Here is a 27,838-nt window from a genome sequence, read left to right on the forward strand (position 1 = left end):
AAGTGACCATGCTTCCGCGCGGGTCATAGCACGCTTGCCTGTACGATGCTGCCCGCCGAATATGAATTGATTTGCCTCGGAATCCGTCCTGACAATAAATGATTTATTAATTAAGTAGTACTTATACCTCTCAACGCCCCATACGATAGCTAGTGCCTCTCTTTGTGTCTGTGGATATCGTTGTTCTGCATGTGTGAGGGCTTTTGATGCGCATGCTATAATACGAGGTGTTTTATTTTCATCGAATTGAATGAGGATTGCTCCTAGACCCGTTGGTGATGCATCCACAAATAATTCTGTGTTATCTTTGATATCGAAATAGCCCAGTTTTGTCACTGCTTGGAGTGCTTCGTGTTTAAGATAACCGAATTCATTTTCTTCCTCTTCTGACCAGTAGAAGTTGTCAGATTTTGCTAATGATCTTAATTTTATTGTTTTATCTGCTCGATGGGGGACGAATCTTTCAATGAAGTTAATTAAGCCTAAAAAGCTTTTCACCTCCGATAGTGTTTCGGGTCTGCGAAAATTTGCAATTGCCTTCTTTTTGTCCTCTTCGACTCTCCAACCGTCTCCCGATAACTTAAATCCGAGGAATTTGACGGAACGGGCTGCGAATACGCACTTGCTGGTGTTAAGGCAGACATTATGACTACGTAAACGTTTAAGAGCTGCTTGCAAGTTCTCATCATGTTCTAGTTTGGAACGCCCGTAAACTAGAATATCGTCCAGATAGTTTAGAACCCCCCGACAATTCTCCAGAACTACGGTTTGAAGTAGCTCTTGAAATATGTCGGGTGAATTACACAGCCCAAATGGTAATCTTTTGAAACGATATGTGCCATTTCCTCCGAAGAAGTTTGTTAGGTGGCGACAATCCTCGTGTAATTCCACATGAAAGAAAGCGCTCGTAAGATCGATTGTAGAAAACCAGGATGCTCCATTTAGTTTAGCTAGAATTGCTTCGAGCGTTGGCATTTTGAAGGGTGTCCGTATGATGTTCTTGTTGGGCCCTCTTAAATCAACCACTAAGCGAATGTCGTTCTTTCCTTTTGGGACGACTAACAGCGACGAGCAAAATGACTTCTCCATTGTGTTGGTGACCTTTTCTATAATTCCTGACAATAATAACTCCTCCAACCGTCGCTCGGTTTCTTTTCTACATGCCGGAGGAATATTAGTAAAAATATTTCTTGATGGTGCGGCGGTTTTGTCGTAGAAAATCATGACGGGGGCAACGTTGAACTTTGGAAATTCCTTTGTCGTAGATAAAACGAATATTTCTCCTGGTGATATTTTTGGTGTGAATCTTCCTGGAGGAGGATTAATTGGAACGTTTATTCCGAGTTGTAGTACACTGTATCTCAATGATGTACTTCTGCTTAGTAGCGGTCTAGCTTGTTGTATAACGTAAAACTGTTCCATATAGCAGGGACGCTCCTCAGTAATACGTAATTGAGCCGTAAACGAGGCTACAACTGGAATTTCGCCCGTCATTCCATAAGCTTTTAGCGGTCGGTCTGAGCCTCCTTTTAAATTAAATATAATTCCTTCGGTAGCGCCGCTATTTTTTAATTGGGTGAAGGTATTCTCGTCGACTGTATTCACGTCTGCTCCCGAGTCAATTAAAAAATCCACGGGAATTCCCGCAACATAGCCTCGAATGATTGCTTTGTTTAAGTTTTCGTAACAAAATGAAGCGTAGAATTGTTGGCTATCGATTGCCATTACTTCTGCCTGTAAAAAAAAATGTGTGAGTAAGAGTGTATGGAATTTATCAAGCGACATTCATTTTCCTAACTTTTTCTTTCTTTCACAGTCGCAAGTTGTTTTGTTGAACTAGATTAATTGGGATGTTATTTAATTTTTGAAAATGTGGATTATATTTCAGCGTTAATAAGATTGTATAATAAGGAGTTCGTTGTACCATTCAATAACTATTAAGTAAATTGGAAACATACCATGAGAATTTTAATATCGTTTAAGGATAATACGAAAAACATTATACGATGAAATGACATCCCTAATTGTTTGTTTCGGACAGACTTACGGTTTCTTTGTCCTCATCCGCTATTACGTTCACATTGTCCTCGCCGTTTGTGATTGCTGCGATCTTCCGTATTTTTGGATGGTGCGGTCCTTCTTCCTCTGCTGGGCGGCGTTTTGTTCCTGCATAATTGTTACACGCGCGTTCGATGTGGCCCATGGATTGACAACGACGGCAGCGTTTGTCGATAGCGTGACAATTTCCTGGAGTATGGAAAAAGCTCGTGCATCTCCAGCACTGCGGTCGTCGTGTGCCTGAATTTTTATCTGCATTAGCTCTATGCATGCCTCTGCCTTTTTGCATACTCCCCGATCGTTGATAAGGTCTTTGAGGTCCGTACATGTTCTTCCAGTTATCCCGCTCTATTGTTTCGGATCGAGCTCCGTAACCAGTTTGGGGTCTGCGTGATACCGCCGCTACTTCTGCAGGAGCCCTGGTTTGCTGATGGTTATTTTTAAATATTTCTTCGTTTAGCTTTTCGATCTCGCATTCCCGCACCTTGTCTATTAAGTTTGTAATAGTACCGTTTTTACGTACAATATTCCTTGCTGCTTCGCGAATCCTTACGTTCAAAGCATGCGATTGAATCACGTCTGCTACTATTTCAGTCATTTGTTCGTCATTGTAGTCACATAGCTTAGCAAGTTCGATTATTCTTTTAACGTAAGCCAAATCTGTTTCATCGATATTTTGAGTTGACGATCGTAGTTTTTGCTTCCGCAGGAATATGTAGTCACGTGAGTTGTAATGCGTCTCCAATCTTTGAATCGCATTTGAGTATGGACGTAGTTCTTCGTTTGCATACTTGATGTTAGACTGAATACTATCGAGCATATCTATCAACTTACTTCCTGCCTTCATTTTGAAAGCGCTTATTTTCATGAATTCACTAGTAATACCAGCGAAATGCATTCCTGCTTCGAATTGATCCTTCCAACGAACGAATGTTTTCTTATCGATTTCATCCTCCCCCTCTTTGGGCTTACACTCGGATATTTGAAGCGTAGCGAAAGACATTGTTGATATTATGGATGGTTCGTTAGAAAATTGCAATGGATCATGAAGTGGGGTTGGAGCTGCCCGTGATGATGTTCCTAACCCAGAACTTTCAATCGGTTCTTCTAGCCAACCACTCGCCTGCGTAGATTTTTTAGCCAATAGTGAGGACAATTTAGCGTTACGCATTTTCTCTTCTCGCAGAGCCTTTACTAACGCTTCGACGTCCGGTGCTGTTTTGTTACTTTTGCTAAAATTATATGTTGAAGAATTTATCATATTGCGTTTTGTAAGATATGTAGACGCGTATTGATGGATACAACTGCATATGTATACATAAATGCATATGTACATCTGTATACATAAATACACATATCCACACATATGCACGTACACAAACACACATACCCATGTACATATCATTATATATTATCATAGACAGTGAAGTATTTCTTTAATACGATCTTGATTTTCTTGTAATTTTATATAATTATAAGTAATACGGAATTTTTTTTTTATGTAATTATTGTAAGGGTAATTAACGAGCATTTAGCTCTAAAGAACTATACTTGCTGCCTATATACATACATCCATATATACATACATACATATATGTATATACATTAAACCATATACATCTATATAAATATATACATACACCTACTTACACTCTCAAATACGTATACATATATAAATAAAATATTCCCGAAAGGTTCCACACGCTATGACTGTAAGACATTAGTAATTTCGAACTTGTGTTCTTTCGTAGATAACGAATCATGGATATATCATAGAAAAATGTTTTTTTGAAAATGTGTTAAATAACACTTATGTGCGATGATTATTGATTTTATGTTATTATTAGGGGTCGTAAATTGTGGTAAAAAAAATTATCTCTTTTATGCAGTAATTATCGGCTTTATGTCCACTCGGAGACACCGAACAATATTCCTCCAATTTTCCATTTTTAGGTACATTTTCAGGTTTACGTCCACCTGGAGCACTGATGTCCTAATATCCTCACGGGGATTTCGAATTCTCCACTCGGAGAGAATCTCTCTTTTGTTATAATTATCGGGTTTACGTCCACTCGGGGACACCGATATTTTGTTATCATCACAGGTATCTTGAATCCTACGTTCGAAGGGCATCTCTCTTTTACGGTAACTATCGGTTTTACGTCCACTCGGAGACACCGATTTTTTTTTTTTTTTTAAGTTAATTTGTGTTGTTTTACTTATCTAAATTATATGATTATTTCCGGGTTTACGTCCACTCGGGGACACCGATGGCTTGATGTCCTCGTAGGATTTGTGAATGTTCCGCTCAGAGAGTAATTTTCTTTGCTATAATTATTATTACTATTAGTATAATAATAATTGTTATTGGTTTTACGTCCACTCGGGGACACCAAACAATGTTTTTCTTTCTTTTTTTTTTATTAATTTAATAATACAAATTCTAAGGTTATCGGTTTTACGTCCACTCGGAGACACCGATTTTTCAGTTAATTTGCGTTGTTTTACTTATCTAAATTATATGATTATTTTCGGGTTTACGTCCACTCAGGGACATCGATGGCTTCATATTCTCGTAGGGTTCGTGAATGTTCCACTCTGGGAGTATTTTTATTTGTTATATTTATTTTTACTATTAGTATAATAATAATTATCATTGGTTTTACAGCCTCTCGGGGACACCAAACAATGTTTTTTTTTTGATTAATTTAATTATACAAATTCTAAGATTATTTCCGGGTTTATATCCACTCGGAGACACCGATATTAAGCTATCCTCCCTGATATCTTGAATTCTCAACTCGGGGAGTATCTATCTTTTGCGGTAATTATCGGTTTACGTCCACTCGGAGACACCGAACCATATTTATTTATTATTTTTTTTTTTTTATTATGCAAAATATAAAATAGTTCTTATTTACGCTCACTGTAACATCATGATTTAGGAGCCACCCACTGTGCGTCCGTGAAGTCCCGTGCGAAGAGTACGACTAGTCCTTAAAGAACATTGATATTCTCTATAATAGTCACCATTTTCTAGGCGTACTTGATCAAAAAATGCAGTGTATCGCTTTGTAATTAAATTTCTTTTGCTTTTTCTTTTTTTTTTTTTTTTTTTACAAAATAATTCATCGTGTGTTTGCGGTTAAAATTCTCGGTTAACACGATTTACACAGCGTAAGCATATTTCTCTCATATGTCCATGCCGTTTAATTCGCATATAAAAAATAGCGAATTAATATAATTATATAAATTTTTAAGGATTCTAGCCTTTGTAATTGTAATCGCCTCTAAAGATATATACTATATATTATTAGTTAGGGCATTATATTATATTTTAAATTATATAAATATTTTTGTTCGATTTTGTGTCCACTCGTGGACACCGATCATGAGTCGGGAGCGGCCCACAGTGCAGCCCCGTTCGCAAAGTCCCGTTCGCAGAGTACGAGCCGGTAAATGCGATCCAACGCTATTCTCTTTAGAAGACGCCATTTTCTGTACGCGCCTCTTTGGCAGCTCAATGTAGCGCTTCACCATTTCCACTTTAGCACCTTTCACATAGACCTTTTTTTTTTTTTTTTTTGCCTAGCTGACTTGTTGAATGAAAAGAACAACCATATAGAAGCCCTCGCTCTGGACATAAACCTTTCTGTTCTTCTGTTTTTCACGCCGGGCTCCTGTACTGTTAGCGCAGCGTTCCTTGATCACGAGAAAAAAATAAAAAAAACTCGCACGCACGATTTACATGCGTAAGCGCTTTCTTCCTACCTTTTTCCCATATATATATATACATACACACATATATACACACATATATATACATAGATATACATATATATACATATATACACACATACACACGTATATATGCATATATATACACACATACATATATATATATATATATATATATATACATATATATATATATATATATATATATATATATATATATATATATATATATATATATATATATATATATGTCACTTCTATTTCACTTATTATGGGTACAACCGACAACCTTATTTCACCGAATCAGCGTATACACTTTTGAGTCTTGTAATATTTTCTATAAAATTCTTTTGATTTCTGCAGCAAAATGGCTGCCAGGCTGATGTGCGAATTCGCACGCTCTCATACTTGTCGTGTTTGCCAATTCTCATCGATTAATATTCCACGCACAGTCTACTGTAGGTTGTACTTACCGAGTTGCGCCATTGTCGTGATTTAAGGTTCTTTTTGACATCTTTTTATTTAAAATAAGTTCCTTCTAATTAAAAAGGTTCTTTAAATTATATTTAGCTTGTTCCTGCTTTACGTCTGTCTTCGACTTCTCTAAACACAAGACTGATCGTTTCCTTCTTTTGACGTTTTCTTGATTTTACTTGCCTGACGTTTCCTACGTTTGGGTTTTATTTCGCCCTGATATTGCTATCTCTCTCTGCTTCTCCATTTCCATCTCCTTCTGATTCGCCGGCTATTTGAAATCTCTGTTACGTCGCAAAGCCGGTTACGTTCTTCTATGTGAAATTAATTACTTTCTTGATGTTTTTAGTACAAGTTTTACGTTCTCTCTTCTTTTGCTCCTCCTATGCTATTTCCATTCTCTACAGTTGGCAGCCTCACTCCAGATGTAGCAATGGTCGATGAGGCGGGAATAGCATTATGCGATGGCCGCGACAACGCTTGTAGGCTGGCCCTCGCGGCCATTAAGGCGTCCTCAGTCGTAGCGCGAAAATGGCTCTCCATTTCGCGCGCTTCGGGTGCTGCTCCATCCTCGATCAACTGCTGCACTGTATCGAACTCTGCTGCAACACGTTCGGTGTCGGAGATGAACAAGCCAAGCCTAAATTCATCCCGCTCAGGCACAAAATTATCAGCAAATGCTATAACTCGCTGAATTTTTTCTTCCAGGGTTCGCCGTCTGGACAGCAAATTTACAGCGTTAGCCATATCAGTCTCGTAATGGCAGATGGAACAATGGCGCTAAAAACACAGGACACTGAACACGAAACACAAATTCACAAATGTTCTGTCCGTGCGTATGATCAATTATCACACCAATCAAACAATTACACAATGTTCAACAATCAAGTCACAACACGCAACAAGCACTGGACAACGAATTTCGAAAGAAACTGTTCGTTGTCTATGGTCGGTGACGAAAAAACGTAAAGTCAACAGATTTTTACACGCAGCAAAATCACAAAAAAAACGAGCAACAATTTCACTTCACAATACACCAATCCTGGTCACGGCACCAAATGTTCGTGATCGGCCCTACGTTGTGAATATTTTATGTTAAAGTGCAGTGAAAAATGCTTAGGGTTTAAAGGTGACCGTTTGGCGTACGCGTCAGTATATTACGAATCCTTTTAAGACAATGGTTGACAATTTTGTTCTTAGCCTAACGGACCTAACACTAATACATAGACAATTCAAACGAACGCTAACGCTTCATCCAGTGAAAATACGCACACAATATGCTGGATGAACGTAGCCCTAGCTGTCAAAACGCAACAATAACAAAAAACGTAAACAACTATTATGAGGCTTTACCGACAAATAAGGCCAGGTCAGACAAATTGATAGCGTATTTCATTTCATTTCATTTCATTTCATTTATTTAATACAATATCCGCCATCAAGGCTAAATAAAGCAGACTTAAAACTAAATATACCCTAACAAATAAACAAAATAATTCATGAAAAACTAAGCCTAACTAGCCTAGTCTTGATCTAGCAAAAAGAAAAGAAAAAAAAACAAGGGTAGAGCGTAGAGACTATCATAAACTTAACAAAAAAAAAAGAGAGTAATAGAAAACTAAGGAGAATAATTAAAGGGAATTAGAAGAAAAAATCCGGTTACGGGAAGAGTTAAGAGAGGAGTCGAAATCAAAGAGATAGTAAAAGTGGTTAAACAACCTGAAACAGGACAGAAGAGGGTCATTGAAAGTATAAAGAGTATGACGTGTTTCAATTGACAGAGGATCACGTGGACGAAGAGAACGAGAGGGAACATACAGCGAGATGGACGAGAGTAAATCAGGAGCATCAGTAGCAGAAAGTAATAAGCCACGAATAAAACAAGCCTGAGACACTTGGCGGCGGAAGCTTAAAGAGTGAAGATTGAATAACTGCAATCGCGTTTCATAGGGAGTTAGTGAGGCAGCACCGAACAAACGACGAAAGGCTATCCTGGTAAAGAGGCGCTGAATGCTTTCAATTCTCGAACAGCCATCAATAGTGGGAGGATTCCAGATGATACTAGCATATTCAAGAATAGGCCTTACCAAAGCACAATAAAGGATTCTTAGGATGCTTTGATCTCTAAAAATAGAGGTAAAACGTAAGATAAACCCAAGGGTTCGATTTGCTTTTAGTAGCACCTCATCAACCTGCAGTTTAAAGTTAAGACGACAGTCAAGTATAATACCAAGGTCACGGATGGACATAACACGAGAGAGGGACGAGTTAGATAGAGTATAGTTGAAAAAATAGGAGAAAGAGAGTGAGAGAAAGAAATAATAGAACATTTTTCAGGGCACAGGCGAAGTAAATTGGATGAACACCAATGAACAAAAGCTTTAAGGTAATGCTGAAGTCTCAAACAATCAGAAGAAGAAGACACAAGTAAAAAGATTTTGATATCATCCGCATAAAGGAGATGACCATCAGGAGGTAAAACATTACAAACATCATTGATGAACAAAGAAAACAGAAGTGGACTTAGCACACAACCCTGAGGGACACCTGACGTACAAAAAACTCCTCAGATAAGTACGACCCGGTTTTAACCCTGCATGATCGATTACTTAAATATGAGGACAGCCAGCTAATAATGCCATCACCAAAACCAAGTTTAGACAATTTAGCTAATAATAAAGAGTGAGGTAAACTATCAAAAGCAGCATGAAAGTCGGTGTATATTGCATCAAGTTGGGTACCGGCCTCAAAAGATCTAAAAATATTGGAAACAAAAGACATGAGATTAGTTGAAGTAGACCTACCAGGCATAAACCCTTGCTGTTTAGGGCTTATAGCTGACCTACAACTATGAAGTATGGTTGGAAGGATACATAGCTCAAAAGTTTTGGCTGTGGCGCATGTTTGGGTTATCCCACGATAATTAGAAACAATGCTACGGCATCCCTTTTTGTGTACCAGAAAAAGCCAACAGGATTTCCAAAGAGCAGGAAAAACCCCAAGAGAAAGTGAAAGGTTGAAAATGGTGGCTCAAACATTTGGGAAAAATGTGCAGAAAATAGCTCACAGATCTCAACAGGCGTAGAGGCAGTTCGAGAATCAAGTACCATTTCATTAGGTAACGTATTGCACCCTCTTCGTATCCTAACAAATTGCCAGAAGGATGCTGGATCAGAACGGAAACGCGATTGCAGTCTACTCGAATAGGCCTCAAAACGAGCCCTGTTGTATAGTCGATGCGCAGAGGCAGCGTACTTAAATAAACGAAAGTAGAAAGCAGATCGGTTCAGACGATACCTGCTAAGATATTTCATTCTATCCTTTTTCAGGTTGCGAAGAGTACGATTGGACCAGGGAGGATTAGGAGGGGATCGAACAATAGGTGTACATGAAAGAAGTGCAGAGGTTAACAAAGCATTAAACGATTGGACAGCCTCGTCGACCGATGTACATTGATAAAAAAAGACCAGTCGGAACGAGATAGATTTGAATTAAGTTTACGATAGTCTGTGAGCCGAAAATTATAACGAACACTCAATGAATTAGGAGCAGAAGGTAATACAATCTTAACCCTACTAGCCCTAAATAAAGAAGACGGTAACGCAATTTCTAGAGCAGGATGATGAGCATCCTGGGGCAGGAGCAGTGACGAAGCAGGATACACAGAACAACAAGCAGCTGCAGCAGAGTTGGAGAGCACCAGGTCCAAATAATGATTTAAATGGTTATGCACCCCGTTCAGCTGATAGAGTTCATGCAAGTTTAACATATCCAAAAAGCAGGAACTGAATGTATTCGAAGAAATATGTGGCACATAATGTCTTATAGCTGAAGATGAATCTGGCCTTACTGCGGTAGAAAGCGACTACTCTAACGCAGGTTGATTGAAGTCACCCAGAAGGATAAGATGATCATTCGGTTTCATTTGCATGTATGCATCACTGATGAAAGCAGAAAGGGATTCCAAATAGTTGCGGTCGCTGCTCAAATACTGTGGCACATAAACAATCCCCACATAAAGACGAAACTTAGAAAAAGAAACACGTATACATAAAGCTTCAAGCGTGGGTTGATTAATGTTAAGTGCCACAGAAGGATATCGAACGGAACATGCAAGTAGCACACCACCCCACGCGAACGTTCATTGTATAACCTGCTTCGATCGCAGCGGTATATGTTGTAGGCATCACTATCAAGGACCATGTTGGATGGAATCGATTCATTTAACCAGGTTTCAGTAAGGGCAACATTTTGGTAATACATCACGAATGGGTCTATTAATTGTGAGCTATCCGTTTGGCAAACGGGCTGATCTGTGGTGAGCGGTTCTTGTTGCTGAGATTGGATTGTGAATGAAGCCCCACCTCCGGTGATAACTGAGGCGGTGTGGGAGGAAACTCCAGTTGAATAGCCTCTAGGATCTCGGTCATCTGGGATGGTGATAGAATCCCGCGCTGTGGGGGTGGCGATCGATGTTCCAAAAAATGATCCGGATGAGCGGTAGTTTTTGGCACAGCTGAAGAGCAATTTTCACTATTTTTACGATGCGAAATAAGCTCAGAAGGGTCAAATCGAGCCCTTTCATGTACACGTTGCTTTGGTAGGCCACGAGCAACAAACTCCCGAACAGTAAGTGAAACTGGACAAATAATAGACCGCAGCGCAAGCTCCTTAAGAGATTTAGGAACACTCACTTTGAACGATATGAAGGACAGCGAGTCCAGGTTCACACCCTTTTTCGTGAGACGGTAAACATTAATATCGTCCGTTGGTAGCACAGCTTTAAGCCACACACGCATATCATCAGCGGATACATGCGATTTGATGTTCGTGAAGTATAACCATACTTTCTCGGCTATGCCCGTGTTGGTGGTGTTTTGGTTCAAAACAGGATCAGAAGATGCTTGTGTATATGTTTGATAGTTTCCAGCACTAACATCACTAGTCGGCTTAGTACGATGATTGTAGTGGTTACAGTTGTCAGAATCTTCCACAGTGTTGGTATCGTTCGCAGCTTGGATATCAGCAGTGAGCTCCGTTGAGTTAGTAAATGTACGGCGAGCGGAAGCTGTCTGCGAAAGTCGTTCTGGATGTATTTGTGGCATTGAGCGACGATACATTAGTGGATGTGTGCGTTCGCGATGCGTTGCTAACAGACGGCTTAGCTAATATGGGTGCTAGCGCTCGCTTATCAACGAGAGCGAGGATCTCAGGAAGCAAATCGCTCTTGATAGCCGATCTAAGAGAAGAGAGAGATGAGTCAATTGTGGTGAGAATATCTGCTTTCACCAATTCGAGTAGGGCTGCTATCTCACTTGTGAGAAGTGAATTTGTGCCATTGCGAAACTCGTGACATGTTTTGCACAACCACAATAACTGATTATTACGCCCAAGCTCACGAGTAGAATCACGGGACAACCCCGTGCAATGGGTGTGATGCTTGGAACCACACACACCGGCACAAGACACCGAATTAGCACTATCGGTGGGTGCATTGCAGGTTGAGCACTGCATAACGATGACTCAGCACAAACTGATGAGTGACAGGAGCAGAAACGAAGCCAAACACTTTCTCGGCAAAAATGTTGAATTAACAGAAGAACTCCAGTGCAACTTTATATTAATCGAAGGCACGCACTAGCCAGTACGAACAACTCAGCAGCACCACTGTTGCAAATGTTGAAATTCCAGAAATAACACGGCAAAACAGCATAAAAAATCAGGAGCACGAGGAAGGCACATCCACTCAGCTTGACAGTCAATTTCTCTCTCAAAATAAAAAAGCTCCTAGCTCCAAAATTCTCCTCAAATTTGACCATATTGAATGGTCCGACAATCCATGTTATGGTGATGAAATTTGGAAGAGTTCAACGATATGAATTGTCATATTAAAATATGTTCAGCTAATTTTAATGAATAGGATCTTCCTATCTTTCAAAATCACGCAAATATTTTCTCGGGCCTGACTGCATATTGTGGCAGGCCAGACTTTGCCGACCGCTACCGACAGCTTAATTAGTTCAAATTTTACGCGATCATTCATATCGATATTTCCTTTCCGTCGACCCTTCCAAATCTGATCTAAAACCCTTCAACAGCTTGCCTTTCCACCATCACTTCATCCAGTCCACAATTTTGACTGGGACCTCAAAGATTAGCCGAGGCATGAGTTCTTAGTTTTTGCGTGATAACATAGACACAGGCCAAATTAAAGAGCGCACACATCGACAACGGCATCGATTCTTGAATGAAGCCTCAACAGATAAAAAGAGCGTGCTTGGTGTCAGCCAATTTTTCTTGCTAATTCCTACGGCTACGAACCGTTGTGAGATCGGGTTCAGAGCCTTTTATTGTCGTATGTGCATGTAGTTTGCGTGAGGCATCTCTTGTAACGGATTTTCACTTTACCCAACTCGTGCGTAACGTTCAATGCATTTGATCCAACGCTTTGGGCCAACGATGATGAAATGATATTGTTTTGAGCTGTGGGCATGTATTGCAGCGTTCTGCGCTTCCAATAAGGTAAAAATATTTCACATGTTAAAAAGGCAAATGTTTTCTGCTTCTGATAGTAAATGCTTCTGTTAAATAAAATAAATATGCTTCTGATAGGTCTGGTAGTTATAGTAAATTTGATTGTAAACATAACCCCCGGGGGGAAAATGAGGGTATATTGGGTTGACAACACCGAATGGAAGGGGCCCCTCAATCGACGGGATCATCAACAGGGCCCCAGATGGCCGAGGCAATGGAGATTGTTCTTCGTATTATGGCTGTGTATGGCTGTATGTAGATGCAGCTGTAACGGTTTTTGGTCTTGTTGTATTCGCAAAAATTGAAATAGTCGATAAAAACCATGTATAAATGAACATGGTACATAGGTTCCTTGAGTATTTTTATACCATTCCCCCCTTCCTTCTAACTGAAACCTTTCCCATTTCCCCTTCTCTTCGGTTACAAACTTGATGTGTTCGATTAGGGCCAAGAATGAAAATTTTAGTTTTTGCATTAAAAGACACACACAATCCACTATCCCAGGCCAGGAATGTGAATACTATTTTTCGTGTGAAACAGCTGTCTGCTTTCGGCACACAATCGCAAAACGGTAGCAGGGGCCCCATATACAAGAACAGGACGGTTCATCCCAGCCAAGAGCGCACACAATGACATCGATTTAACCATTTCTCGAATGAAACCTCAACCCACATCAACACAGTTCGACGTCCATTTCCGCAGCTCAAATCCGCCCTTTTGTAGTAGCTCAGCCAATTCAGTTCGTAGGCAGGTGGCTTCCTCAACTGATTGGGCCCCACCGATGAAGTCGTCGACGTAAAAATTCTTTCGTAGAGCGGGGCCCGCTCGTGGGTATGCATTACCCTCATCATCAGCCAGCTGAATAAGAGCGCGCGTAGCGAGAAAGGATGAAGGTGCGAGACCATACGTAACAGTATTCAGCTGGTAGGTCTGCACCGGCTGCTGCGGCTCGAAGCGAAACAAGATTCGCACCAACGGTCGATCGTCAGGATGAAGAAGTATTTGGCGGTGCATTTTTGCTATATCGCCAACTAATACCACCTTATACGTGCGGAACCGCAAAAGCTGATCTAGCAAGTCGTCCTGCACCACTGGTCCCACGCACAAAGCATCAGTCAACGAGTACCCGCTGGTGGTTTTAGAAGAACCGTCGAACACGACCCTGATTTTCGTTGTGGTGCTAGACTCCTTGAACACAGGATGATGTGGCAAATAATACGACTCAGCAGGTACTGCATCTCCATCCCGAACTAAACTCATGTGCCCGAGTTCAAGATACTCCTTAAATGATGATGATGATGATGATGATGAGTCCCACCTCTTACCCCGATATAGTATTGAGAGGAACGATTGTATCTTATCGATAATTGTGTTGTTGTAAATTAGTAATTATGCAAATAATCAAATCATAAGGCAAGTAAGTATTTCAAGAACGTGGTGGCTACAAAACTTCTTTCTTCTCCTCTTTATGAAGCAGTCATGGTCGGTCTCAATACATGGTACCTGCTTTCGTTTCTCTTGTATAGCCGGTTCAACCTACAACCAACTAATGGCGATAGAGAACCACTTTCAAAACTATCTCACAGCGTACTTTTTCCTTATTCCGTTACTGTACAATTTATGACGATTCACGTTTCGGGTTGCATTGGACCAGACCACTACCCCCAGGAAAGTTATCAAATTATATATACTATTTTTCGCGCGCGTGTCTCAATGCTATATCGACTCATTCTTTTCCTTTATTTTTGTTTTTGTGTTAACTTGTTTATTTATTTTAACTTTTTTAAATTTAATTTTAAAAAGATATATAGAAAAAGATAAAAGCAAAAAACAAAAAAGAAAGCTAAAATCATCATCATCATCAAAGCTGGTGATGACAAGTGAGGTTTACACAACAAGTGACTAAAACATTTATTTATCAATTTATATTTCATTCACGCATTCGCGGATTTCGTCTTTTCTAAATTAATCTACTTCCTTACTATTGTCACAACAGTCATACTTCATACAATAGTGGCCTTGATGTGAGTTGCACACAGTCTCTTAAATTGGGGTATAGTCTCTGCATTACAAACTACTCTGGGCATCATATTAAAAGTTTGTATGCCTTTGAAAAACAAAGAGTTCATTGCTGATACTGTCTCAACCTTAGGAACTCTCGGATCTGCTGCTCTTCTTGTGTTGTAGTCGTGCACATTTAATCCTCGAACAACCCGATCACAAAGATATTGAGGCAAGTGACTGTTCAGGAGTTTATAAACAAAAATCATTGTTTGGTACATTACCCGCTGTTTCACCGACATCCATTTTAGGGTATCCAGCATAATCAATGACGACGTATACCATCCGCAGCCTAGAATAGCTCGCATTGCTCTATTTTGCAGTTTTTGCATTCTTGTCATTTGTCCTGCATTAGCCATAAAAAGAATTGACGGACAAAAATCCAGATGTGGAGCCATAAGAGACTTGTAAAGCTGTATCTTTGCAAAAACACTTAAGTCTTTTTTTAGTCGACAAATAATCCCGCATTTTTTCGCCATTTTCTTAATGATATTATCAATATGGCTTTTAAATTTCAGTTCTTCATCTATTGTGACTCCAAGATATTTTATTTCTTTAACTCTCTCTATGGCCTCGTCATCAATATTGATCTGTAAGTTAGAGAGAGTCTTGGTACGGGACAGCACTAACATTTTAGTTTTTTTTGCATTTAATTTCAATTTTTTGTACTTCAACCATTGATCTAGCGAGGCCAGATCCTCATTCAGCTTCGTTGTTGCTTCTTTTACAGAGCTACAAGAGAGAAAGACCACCGTGTCGTCAGCAAAGAGATTAATATCACAAAATTTTAATACATTTTTCATGTCATTTATATACATAATAAACAAAATAGGACCAAGTACACTTCCTTGGGGGACTCCCAATGAGTTTTCAAGAGATTCCGATGTTGTGGTTTTAAAACGAGTTCTCTGAGTTCTCCCTTCTAAATAATTTTTAAACCAATCAAGTTCTTGTCCCACAATACCGAAGTTTTTTAAGGCATTGATTAACAAAGGTCTCGATATTGTTTCAAAGGCTCTTTTCAAATCTAAAAAGACAGCTAATGTTATATGTTTTTTGTTTAAATTGGTTTTCCACTTCTCAAGTACAAGGTTCAGAGCTGTTTCACAGGAATGAGATTCTCTATATCCTGATTGTTCTGGAACTAATAATTTATTTTCCTTTAAGTATTGAACCAATTGCTCCTTCACCACGAGTTCTAAAATTTTTTCTAGGGTGTTTAGCATATTTATCGGTCTGAACTCTTCTGCAATGATTGTACCATTAATCTTAGGGATGGGAATCACTATTGATTCTTTCCAAGTATTTGGGAATTGTCCCGTAATCAAAGAATCGTTAATAATGTTAAGTAACGTGTCCCCTGTGACACTGAGACAATCTCGTATCACTTTACCATTTATATCATCAAGTCCAGAAGCTCCTTTCAATTTGAAACAGATTCTTTGGAGTGTTTGAATATCAATCGGCTGAAAGTGAAATCGTTTTCTTGTTTGCTCCATATTTTTAATTTGCTCTGGTTCATTGCATTGAGGAATGCTTTTATGTATGTCCATAACACTATTGACAAAGTGTTCATTAAACAACCGGGCAATTTCTGATTCATCTTCGATTATCTTGTCATTAAATTGCACCCTACCTGTTTCATTGGAACCTGTTTGCAACCAACTTTTTAACAACTTCCACAATTGTTTGCTATCATTTTTTGATTCATTTATTTTTCGCTCAAAATAATTTCTTTTCGTCATTCTGAGCTCACGTAGGTAGCAATTTCTACTGGTTTTATAAGATAACCAGTCTAACTCTGAATTGGTTTTTAAAAATGTGAAGTAGCGTTTGTCCAAGCGCTGCTTTTTACATTGTAAATCCCCGGTGTACCACTTTTGATAATTGTTATTATTTACTACAGCAACATCAATGAGTTGAGCTATACTATTTTTATTACTTGTTCTAGCCGGTGTGCTTTATCATGCAAACATAAATTTGTGATTGGTAGATTAACATTCACAGATGAACATATTTTGTCTTTACTGTATCTTTTCCAACTTTTAAATGTTTTTTTATTGTTTAATGAAACGTTGCATTTTTGTAAAGTTAGAACAATTGTTTCATGGTCTGCTATTTTCAATGTAGGATCAGTCTTCGCTATGAATGAGTTATGATTGCAGTATACATGATCTATTAGAGATTTACTTCGCTGAGTTATTCGAGTTTCCTCAGTAATAATCTGATTCATGTTCAAAGATTCCATTAGCTGTCTCAGTGGTTTAGATTCTGCGGAGTTCAACCAATTGATGTTAAAATCTCCTATTAGAATGTTGTCTTCTCCAAGATCAAGAAATTTATCAAACCACCATTCGAGTAAATTAACAAAATGGGCATTGCTAGAACTTGGTGAATGGTACACTAGACTAAATATGAATGATTTCTTACTTATTGTCGCTGAAATTGATAAAAACCAGTTTCCATCGCGAGCTTCATTAATTAAAATTTTGTAAGTTATCGACTCTTTTATAAATATAGTCACACCTCCAGTATGTCGAGAATTGGATAAGCATGAAATTGCCGTGAATCCAGGAATTCCAAACTGTTCGAAAGCTTCAGCTTCCACAATGTGTGTTTCGGTTATAAACACTAACCAAGGTTGAATTGTTTGTACAATATGATTCAACATTATGTGACTAGACGACAATCCAGCCACATTCATGTATAACATCTGTATGTTCTTACTTTGTTTATTCTGCAATTGCTACTTACTCAATTGCTGTTTTCTTGATTTTAACCATTTAAACGTGGGACATTCTTTACTGAAGGCTGAATGAGCAGTGTTCAGTTTTAATCCTCTTTGCATATTTTGGGTGGAACAGTTAATGCAGCTTTCAGATGACGACTTACAATCTGATGTTTTATGTTTACCACTACATTTGGAACAAGTTTCTTCATTATCACATGTTGTGCTCTTATGACCAAATTGTCCGCACTTAAAACATCTCATGATATGAAAAGATTCGTGTATGTAGACTCTATCAAATCCAATATTAATCTTTTTTTCTCTGTCTAAGTAAATTGCTGTGTCGTGATCCACCTCAATTATGACATTATACTTTTTGTATTTATAGTCAGCTTTTTCAAATTTTCCCAAAATTTTGATGTACGCTGTTGAAAAGCCATTATTTTGCGTTTTGATGAGATCTACCATTTCGTCTTCTTTGTAATTTTCCGACAAACCGATAATACGGAACTTTCTAGTTGGCAAGGAAGTTAGATACTTCTCACCCAAAGATGTCTGTATTTCTTTTCTTATATGGTCAATCCCTTCTTGTGAAGCCCATTCAACAATAATTTGACCAGGCTTACCATTACGGAAATTTGTTATTTTATGTATTCTTGGATCCAAATTCGCTCTCATGTCGCTTCTAGTTTTGTCACAAGTTTGATCTATCTTTGGTATAATTATTAAAGTCCCAGTATTGTTTTTTACTTGATTATCTATTTTTGAGACATTGGGAAGTTTGGTATTTCTAGGAGTTTCCATCCTTCCACTATTTGTCCTTTTTCTTTTACGAGTTAGAGTTGTCCATTCTGTTGTACCTATTGAATCAGTGTGTTCAGTATCCTGCAAAATAAGGGAAGTTGCATCAGATTTTTCTACCAAGTTTTTTTGTGGCATATTGCATGCAACTTTTGCATTTAATTTTTTCTCAATGCTAGAGATGCCGGTGTTAACCGCATCACTAACACTACTGGCCAATTTCGTTTCAATAGCATCTATCGAAGATTTCTGCATATTGGTAATGCCAATGCTAACAACTTCACACACACTCGTTTTAATTTTCTCCTCGATAGCAACAATTGACAATTTAATATTTTCTAAAATCGCTTTGATTTCTAGCATTTCGTCGGATTTTGATGCACCTGAGCCTTCTTGTTCCAAGCAATCATCGCACCAATACTTCACGTTCACTATGTCGTTAATCATCTTAGCCGCTGGCTTAGTAAGCCTTGTGCAAGCTCGATGAAATTGACCATGGCATATACCCATACAAGTAACCGGGTCGTCACTAATCAACACCGGTCTTATACATTTCTTGCAACTCATGACGAGTGTTTACGAACACTCATCAGCACACCGAGTGTATTAGTAATGATCGATGCCCGTTTTGCTTACTACTAATACTAATACACGTTATACGCTATTTCAGGAGATCCTCCTTCGTTCGTACAGTTCACTAACACATTGAAACTGTTTACAGCTACTGAAACAACACAAAATAAATTAATTAAAATCAAGAGTATTTCAATCGTCTCTCGATACAACTTCACTACATATCAAAGTCCTGTTATTCAGTCGTCATGTGTAACAAAAATTTCCACACTATTTACACCTTTTCACCACTTTAAACACTTCAACAGGGAGAGCAACACAAACTACACCTCACTCATCATCGCACACCAGCGAAGCATCCTTCATAAACGCATGGTACTCTTCCTTCAACTTTGCATTTTTAGCGAATCTCCTCTCCAACAGATCATATCTTCGTACTGCGCTTACCTTGGAAGCACCCAGTCTGATGCCGAAATCGGGATGACGGGGTAAGCGTACGATATAACGCCCAGTCTCATTTCTCGCCGTTGTATCACGGAATATCTGCTCGCATCTTCGTTCCTCAGGCGAGTAGCCATCCTTCATCACTAATGAATCTGTCTTCCAGAATCGTTCGATGCTCTCTTCCAGCGACATCATACAGATAGCGTTTGAACTTGTTACCTGTGGTTCCGGGCATTGTAACGTAGCCGAACCAGCAACAATCCAACCAAACACACTATCAATCAATAGCGGCAACTCATCACCCAAATGAACTCTGGCTGCACTGGGGAAGAATGAATAGTAGTGCTTGACACCTATCACCAAATCAACCGGCTGCGATGTGTTGAATTCGGGATCAGCTAGCTCGAGGCCTTTTGGGATACACCAGTGACCGACACTTACAGTCTCAGAAGGCAAATTGGATGTCAGCTTGTCCATTACCAGGAACTGAACACCACAGCTGAATGGTTGCCTCCTGGAGCGTATCTCAGCAAACACTGATCCCCGAACGTCACGAGATATCTTTCCAGCTCCCGATATTTTAACGTTAGAAGGACACCGTTGTAGCTGCAGCAATTTGACAAGTTTCTCTGTCATGAGGTTGGGTTGAGAAGCACAGTCTAGCAAAGCGCGTACCGAATGCTCTTTACCATCAGCATCAACTATGCTCAAACGAACAGTGAGCAAAAACACTTCCTCCGATCGAATAGGATGCTTAGTAACGTTGAGCGACTGTGCTTGGTAACGATCATTCCTTCCTGTAGATTCTTGTCCTTCCGCATACACGAGTTTCGGTTCCGTACCGACTGCAGACGAACGATGCAAAAGAGAGTGATGTCTCTCACTACAGTGTTTGCACCGGGACGATGAAGCGCAGTTCCTTGCCAAATGACCTTTTCTTAAGCAATTATGGCAAACTTTCTTCTCAATAGCTATCTGAAAACGCTCAGACAGAGGAAGACGGCAAAACTTATAGCAACTGCTTAAGGCATGATCATGCTGGCAATGCGGGCACCCTTTTGAACTGCTCGCCATGGTTGAGCAGGAAGAAAAGTGCTGTGGGGCTCACCGTACAAAACTAGGATGAGTAGCTTCTCTCGTTGCCGGATGGTTCATAGAAATCGATTCTAATGTTCTCATTTTTCTTTGCAGGAACTCAATTAGCATGCTGTAGTTCGGGCTGCTGAGGGTGGAAGCATAATCTTCCCACGTCCGTAGCGTCTCATCGGGAAGCTTGGTGCACAACACATATTCTAGCACGGTGCTCCATTGCGCTGTTGGTTCGCCAAGCTGATGCAGCATCTTAACGTGACGATCAAAATCGTCAACCAGCCTGTGCAACGATGCGTTCGATTCCTTGGTCACCTTGCCGATGTTGAACATTGCCTGTAGATGACGCTTCTTTTGTAGATACTCGTTGGCGTATCTGTCCACCAACGATTTCCAGGCAATGTTGTAGTTAGATGCACACAACGGAATCGATTCCAGCAACTTTGCAGCTTCACCTTTGAGCGCAGCTCGAAGATAATGGAACTTTTGGATAGTTAGCACCTCTTCGTTGCAGTGGATTAGTGCTTCAAAAGTGTCCCGAAATGTCGCCCATTGCATCTCATTGCCGTCAAATTCTGGAAGAGAAATGGTTGGCAGCCTCACTCCAGATGTAGCAATGGTCGATGAGGCGGGAATAGCATTATGCGATGGCCGCGACAACGCTTGTAGGCTAGCCCTCGCGGCCATTAAGGCGTCCTCAGTCGTAGCGCGAAAATGGCTCTCCATTTCGCGCGCTTCGGGTGCTGCTCCATCCTCGATCAACTGCTGCACTGTATCGAACTCTGCTGCAACACGTTCGGTGTCGGAGATGAACAAGCCAAGCCTAAATTCATCCCGCTCAGGCACAAAATTATCAGCAAATGCTATAACTCGCTGAATTTTTTCTTCCAGGGTTCGCCGTCTGGACAGCAAATTTACAGCGTTAGCCATATCAGTCTCGTAATGGCAGATGGAACAATGGCGCTAAAAACACAGGACACTGAACACGAAACACAAATTCACAAATGTTCTGTCCGTGCGTATGATCAATTATCACACCAATCAAACAATTACACAATGTTCAACAATCAAGTCACAACACGCAACAAGCACTGGACAACGAATTTCGAAAGAAACTGTTCGTTGTCTATGGTCGGTGACGAAAAAACGTAAAGTCAACAGATTTTTACACGCAGCAAAATCACAAAAAAAACGAGCAACAATTTCACTTCACAATACACCAATCCTGGTCACGGCACCAAATGTTCGTGATCGGCCCTACGTTGTGAATATTTTATGTTAAAGTGCAGTGAAAAATGCTTAGGGTTTAAAGGTGACCGTTTGGCGTACGCGTCAGTATATTACGAATCCTTTTAAGACAATGGTTGACAATTTTGTTCTTAGCCTAACGGACCTAACACTAATACATAGACAATTCAAACGAACGCTAACGCTTCACCCAGTGAAAATACGCACACAATATGCTGGATGAACGTAGCCCTAGCTGTCAAAACGCAACAATAACAAAAAACGTAAACAACTATTATGAGGCTTTACCGACAAATAAGGCCAGGTCAGACAAATTGATAGCGTATTTCATTTCATTTCATTTCATTTCATTTATTTAATACAATATCCGCCATCAAGGCTAAATAAAGCAGACTTAAAACTAAATAAACCCTAACAAATAAACAAAATAATTCATGAAAAACTAAGCCTAACTAGCCTAGTCTTGATCTAGCAAAAAAGAAAAGAAAAAAACAAGGGTAGAGCGTAGAGACTTTCATAAACTTAACAAAAAAAAAGAGAGTAATAGAAAACTAAGGAGAATAATTAAAGGGAATTAGAAGAAAAAATCCGGTTACGGGAAGAGTTAAGAGAGGAGTCGAAATCAAAGAGATAGTAAAAGTGGTTAAACAACCTGAAACAGGACAGAAGAGGGTCATTGAAAGTATAAAGAGTATGACGTGTTTCAATTGACAGAGGATCACGTGGACGAAGAGAACGAGAGGGAACATACAGCGAGATGGACGAGAGTAAATCAGGAGCATCAGTAGCAGAAAGTAATAAGCCACGAATAAAACAAGCCTGAGACACTTGGCGGCGGAAGCTTAAAGAGTGAAGATTGAATAACTGCAATCGCGTTTCATAGGGAGTTAGTGAGGCAGCACCGAACAAACGACGAAAGGCTATCCTGGCAAAGAGGCGCTGAATGCTTTCAATTCTCGAACAGCCATCAATAGTGGGAGGATTCCATATGATACTAGCATATTCAAGAATAGGCCTTACCAAAGCACAATAAAGGATTCTTAGGATGCTTTGATCTCTAAAAATAGAGGTAAAACGTAAGATAAACCCAAGGGTTCGATTTGCTTTTAGTAGCACCTCATCAACCTGCAGTTTAAAGTTAAGACGACAGTCAAGTATAATACCAAGGTCACGGATGGACATAACACGAGAGAGGGACGAGTTAGATAGAGTATAGTTGAAAAAATAGGAGAAAGAGAGTGAGAGAAAGAAATAATAGAACATTTTTCAGGGCACAGGCGAAGTAAATTGGATGAACACCAATGAACAAAAGCTTTAAGGTAATGCTGAAGTCTCAAACAATCAGAAGAAGAAGACACAAGTAAAAAGATTTTGATATCATCCGCATAAAGGAGATGACCATCAGGAGGTAAAACATTACAAACATCATTGATGAACAAAGAAAACAGAAGTGGACTTAGCACACAACCCTGAGGGACACCTGACGTACAAAAAACTCCTCAGATAAGTACGACCCGGTTTTAACCCTGCATGATCGATTACTTAAATATGAGGACAGCCAGCTAATAATGCCATCACCAAAACCAAGTTTAGACAATTTAGCTAATAATAAAGAGTGAGGTAAACTATCAAAAGCAGCATGAAAGTCGGTGTATATTGCATCAAGTTGGGTACCGGCCTCAAAAGATCTAAAAATATTGGAAACAAAAGACATGAGATTAGTTGAAGTAGACCTACCAGGCATAAACCCTTGCTGTTTAGGGCTTATAGCTGACCTACAACTATGAAGTATGGTTGGAAGGATACATAGCTCAAAAGTTTTGGCTGTGGCGCATGTTTGGGTTATCCCACGATAATTAGAAACAATGCTACGGCATCCCTTTTTGTGTACCAGAAAAAGCCAACAGGATTTCCAAAGAGCAGGAAAAACCCCAAGAGAAAGTGAAAGGTTGAAAATGGTGGCTCAAACATTTGGGAAAAATGTGCAGAAAATAGCTCACAGATCTCAACAGGCGTAGAGGCAGTTCGAGAATCAAGTACCATTTCATTAGGTAACGTATTGCACCCTCTTCGTATCCTAACAAATTGCCAGAAGGATGCTGGATCAGAACGGAAACGCGATTGCAGTCTACTCGAATAGGCCTCAAAACGAGCCCTGTTGTATAGTCGATGCGCAGAGGCAGCGTACTTAAATAAACGAAAGTAGAAAGCAGATCGGTTCAGACGATACCTGCTAAGATATTTCATTCTATCCTTTTTCAGGTTGCGAAGAGTACGATTGGACCAGGGAGGATTAGGAGGATCGAACAATAGGTGTACATGAAAGAAGTGCAGAGGTTAACAAAGCATTAAACGATTGGACAGCCTCGTCGACCGATGTACATTGATAAAAAAAAGACCAGTCGGAACGAGATAGATTTGAATTAAGTTTACGATAGTCTGTGAGCCGAAAATTATAACGAACACTCAATGAATTAGGAGCAGAAGGTAATACAATCTTAACCCTACTAGCCCTAAATAAAGAAGACGGTAACGCAATTTCTAGAGCAGGATGATGAGCATCCTGGGGCAGGAGCAGTGACGAAGCAGGATACACAGAACAACAAGCAGCTGCAGCAGAGTTGGAGAGCACCAGGTCCAAATAATGATTTAAATGGTTATGCACCCCGTTCAGCTGATAGAGTTCATGCAAGTTTAACATATCCAAAAAGCAGGAACTGAATGTATTCGAAGAAATATGTGGCACATAATGTCTTATAGCTGAAGATGAATCTGGCCTTACTGCGGTAGAAAGCGACCACTCTAACGCAGGTTGATTGAAGTCACCCAGAAGGATAAGATGATCATTCGGTTTCATTTGCATGTATGCATCACTGATGAAAGCAGAAAGGGATTCCAAATAGTTGCGGTCGCTGCTCAAATACTGTGGCACATAAACAATCCCCACATAAATACGAAACTTAGAAAAAGAAACACGTATACATAAAGCTTCAAGCGTGGGTTGATTAATGTTAAGTGCCACAGAAGGATATCGAACGGAACATGCAAGTAGCACACCACCCCACGCGAACGTTCATTGTATAACCTGCTTCGATCGCAGCGGTATATGTTGTAGGCATCACTATCAAGGACCATGTTGGATGGAATCGATTCATTTAACCAGGTTTCAGTAAGGGCAACATTTTGGTAATACATCACGAATGGGTCTATTAATTGTGAGCTATCCGTTTGGCAAACGGGCTGATCTGTGGTGAGCGGTTCTTGTTGCTGAGATTGGATTGTGAATGAAGCCCCACCTCCGGTGATAACTGAGGCGGTGTGGGAGGAAACTCCAGTTGAATAGCCTCTAGGATCTCGGTCATCTGGGATGGTGATAGAATCCCGCGCTGTGGGGGTGGCGATCGATGTTCCAAAAAATGATCCGGATGAGCGGTAGTTTTTGGCACAGCTGAAGAGCAATTTTCACTATTTTTACGATGCGAAATAAGCTCAGAAGGGTCAAATCGAGCCCTTTCATGTACACGTTGCTTTGGTAGGCCACGAGCAACAAACTCCCGAACAGTAAGTGAAACTGGACAAATAATAGACCGCAGCGCAAGCTCCTTAAGAGATTTAGGAACACTCACTTTGAACGATATGAAGGACAGCGAGTCCAGGTTCACACCCTTTTTCGTGAGACGGTAAACATTAATATCGTCCGTTGGTAGCACAGCTTTAAGCCACACACGCATATCATCAGCGGAGACATGCGATTTGATGTTCGTGAAGTATAACCATACTTTCTCGGCTATGCCCGTGTTGGTGGTGTTTTGGTTCAAAACAGGATCAGAAGATGCTTGTGTATATGTTTGATAGTTTCCAGCACTAACATCACTAGTCGGCTTAGTACGATGATTGTAGTGGTTACAGTTGTCAGAATCTTCCACAGTGTTGGTATCGTTCGCAGCTTGGATATCAGCAGTGAGCTCCGTTGAGTTAGTAAATGTACGGCGAGCGGAAGCTGTCTGCGAAAGTTGTTCTGGATGTATTTGTGGCATTGAGCGACGATACATTAGTGGATGTGTGCGTTCGCGATGCGTTGCTAACAGACGGCTTAGCTAATATGGGTGCTAGCGCTCGCTTATCAACGAGAGCGAGGATCTCAGGAAGCAAATCGCTCTTGATAGCCGATCTAAGAGAAGAGAGAGATGAGTCAATTGTGGTGAGAATATCTGCTTTCACCAATTCGAGTAGGGCTGCTATCTCACTTGTGAGAAGTGAATTTGTGCCATTGCGAAACTCGTGACATGTTTTGCACAACCACAATAACTGATTATTACGACCAAGCTCACGAGTAGAATCACGGGACAACCCCGTGCAATGGGTGTGATGCTTGGAACCACAAACACCGGCACAAGACACCGAATTAGCACTATCGGTGGGTGCATTGCAGGTTGAGCACTGCATAACGATGACTCAGCACAAACTGATGAGTGACAGGAGCAGAAACGAAGCCAAACACTTTCTCGGCAAAAATGTTGAATTAACAGAAGAACTCCAGTGCAACTTTATATTAATCGAAGGCACGCACTAGCCAGTACGAACAACTCAGCAGCACCACTGTTGCAAATGTTGGAATTCCAGAAATAACACGGCAAAACAGCATAAAAAATCAGGAGCACGAGGAAGGCACATCCACTCAGTTTGACAGTCAATTTCTCTCTCAAAATAAAAAAGCTCCTAGAAAATCGTTGCATCTTTAAAAAGCAATAGTGTGTAACCATTGTTCTCGTACAATCAACAGTCAGGTTTTTATGGAATTATTCGTTTCTATTTTCTAATTTCTCCTCAAATTTGACCATATTGAATGGTCCGACAATCCATGTTATGGTGATGAAATTTGGAAGAGTTCAACGATATGAATTGTCATATTAAAATATGTTCAGCTAATTTTAATGAATAGGATCTTCCTATCTTTCAAAATCACGCAAATATTTTCTCGGGCCTGACTGCATATTGTGGCAGGCCAGACTTTGCCGACCGCTACCGACAGCTTAATTAGTTCAAATTTTACGCGATCATTCATATCGATATTTCCTTTCCGTCGACCCTTCCAAATCTGATCTAAAACCCTTCAACAGCTTGCCTTTCCACCATCACTTCATCCAGTCCACAATTTTGACTGGGACCTCAAAGATTAGCCGAGGCACGAGTTCTTAGTTTTTGCGTGATAACATAGACACAGGCCAAATTAAAGAGCGCACACATCGACAACGGCATCGATTCTTGAATGAAGCCTCAACAGATAAAAAGAGCGTGCTTGGTGTCAGCCAATTTTTCTTGCTAATTCCTACGGCTACGAACCGTTGTGAGATCGGGTTCAGAGCCTTTTATTGTCGTATGTGCATGTAGTTTGCGTGAGGCATCTCTTGTAACGGATTTTCACTTTACCCAACTCGTGCGTAACGTTCAATGCATTTGATCCAACGCTTTGGGCCAACGATGATGAAATGATATTGTTTTGAGCTGTGGGCATGTATTGCAGCGTTCTGCGCTTCCAATAAGGTAAAAATATTTCACATGTTAAAAAGGCAAATGTTTTCTGCTACTGATAGTAAATGCTTCTGTTAAATAAAATAAATATGCTTCTGATAGGTCTGGTAGTTATAGTAAATTTGATTGTAAACATAACCCCCGGGGGAAATGAGGGTATATTGGGTTGACAACACCGAATGGAAGGGGCCCCTCAATCGACGGGATCATCAACAGGGCCCCAGATGGCCGAGGCAATGGAGATTGTTCTTCGTATTATGGCTGTGTATGGCTGTATGTAGATGCAGCTGTAACGGTTTTTGGTCTTGTTGTATTCGCAAAAATTGAAATAGTCGATAAAAACCATGTATAAATGAACATGGTACATAGGTTCCTTGAGTATTTTTATACCATTCCCCCCTTCCTTCTAACTGAAACCTTTCCCATTTCCCCTTCTCTTCGGTTACAAACTTGATGTGTTCGATTAGGGCCAAGAATGAAAATTTTAGTTTTTGCATTAAAAGACACACACAATCCACTATCCCAGGCCAGGAATGTGAATACTATTTTTCGTGTGAA

General features: G+C 40.0%; 3 protein-coding genes across 3 annotated transcripts; all 3 read right to left on the reverse strand.

Moving 5' to 3' along the window:
- Window positions 1–8,949: 8,949 nt before the first annotated feature.
- LOC120897531 lies at window positions 8,950–12,015 on the reverse strand. Its single transcript, XM_040302493.1, has 2 exons — window positions 11,586–12,015; window positions 8,950–11,509 (listed from the first exon to the last, which is right to left on the reverse strand). Exon 2 carries the CDS (start codon window positions 11,388–11,390, stop codon window positions 10,548–10,550), a length of 843 nt encoding a protein of 280 aa, XP_040158427.1. The 5' UTR covers window positions 11,391–11,509; window positions 11,586–12,015; the 3' UTR covers window positions 8,950–10,547.
- Window positions 12,016–20,515: 8,500 nt separating this feature from the next.
- On the reverse strand, window positions 20,516–21,430 carry LOC120908766. Its single transcript, XM_040320112.1, has one exon. The coding sequence runs from the start codon at window positions 21,428–21,430 to the stop codon at window positions 20,516–20,518; it is 915 nt and encodes a 304-aa protein (XP_040176046.1).
- A 2,619-nt stretch (window positions 21,431–24,049) lies between these two features.
- Window positions 24,050–26,574, reverse strand: LOC120897551. The gene is made up of 2 exons (XM_040302525.1): window positions 25,996–26,574; window positions 24,050–25,919 (listed from the first exon to the last, which is right to left on the reverse strand). The coding sequence occupies exon 2, from the start codon at window positions 25,798–25,800 to the stop codon at window positions 24,958–24,960; it is 843 nt and encodes a 280-aa protein (XP_040158459.1). The 5' UTR covers window positions 25,801–25,919; window positions 25,996–26,574; the 3' UTR covers window positions 24,050–24,957.
- Between the last annotated feature and the right edge of the window lie 1,264 nt (window positions 26,575–27,838).

This window comes from Anopheles arabiensis, chromosome 2 (genome assembly GCF_016920715.1).
Source record: "Anopheles arabiensis isolate DONGOLA chromosome 2, AaraD3, whole genome shotgun sequence".
Taxonomy (NCBI): domain Eukaryota; kingdom Metazoa; phylum Arthropoda; class Insecta; order Diptera; family Culicidae; genus Anopheles; species Anopheles arabiensis.

Bases quoted from the DNA above. Each gene is read 5' to 3' on its own strand.
- LOC120897531 (XM_040302493.1), bottom strand. From the start codon at position 11,390: ATGTATCGTCGCTCAATGCCACAAATACATCCAGAACGACTTTCGCAG.
- LOC120908766 (XM_040320112.1), bottom strand. From the start codon at position 21,430: ATGGCTAACGCTGTAAATTTGCTGTCCAGACGGCGAACCCTGGAAGAA.
- LOC120897551 (XM_040302525.1), bottom strand. From the start codon at position 25,800: ATGTATCGTCGCTCAATGCCACAAATACATCCAGAACAACTTTCGCAG.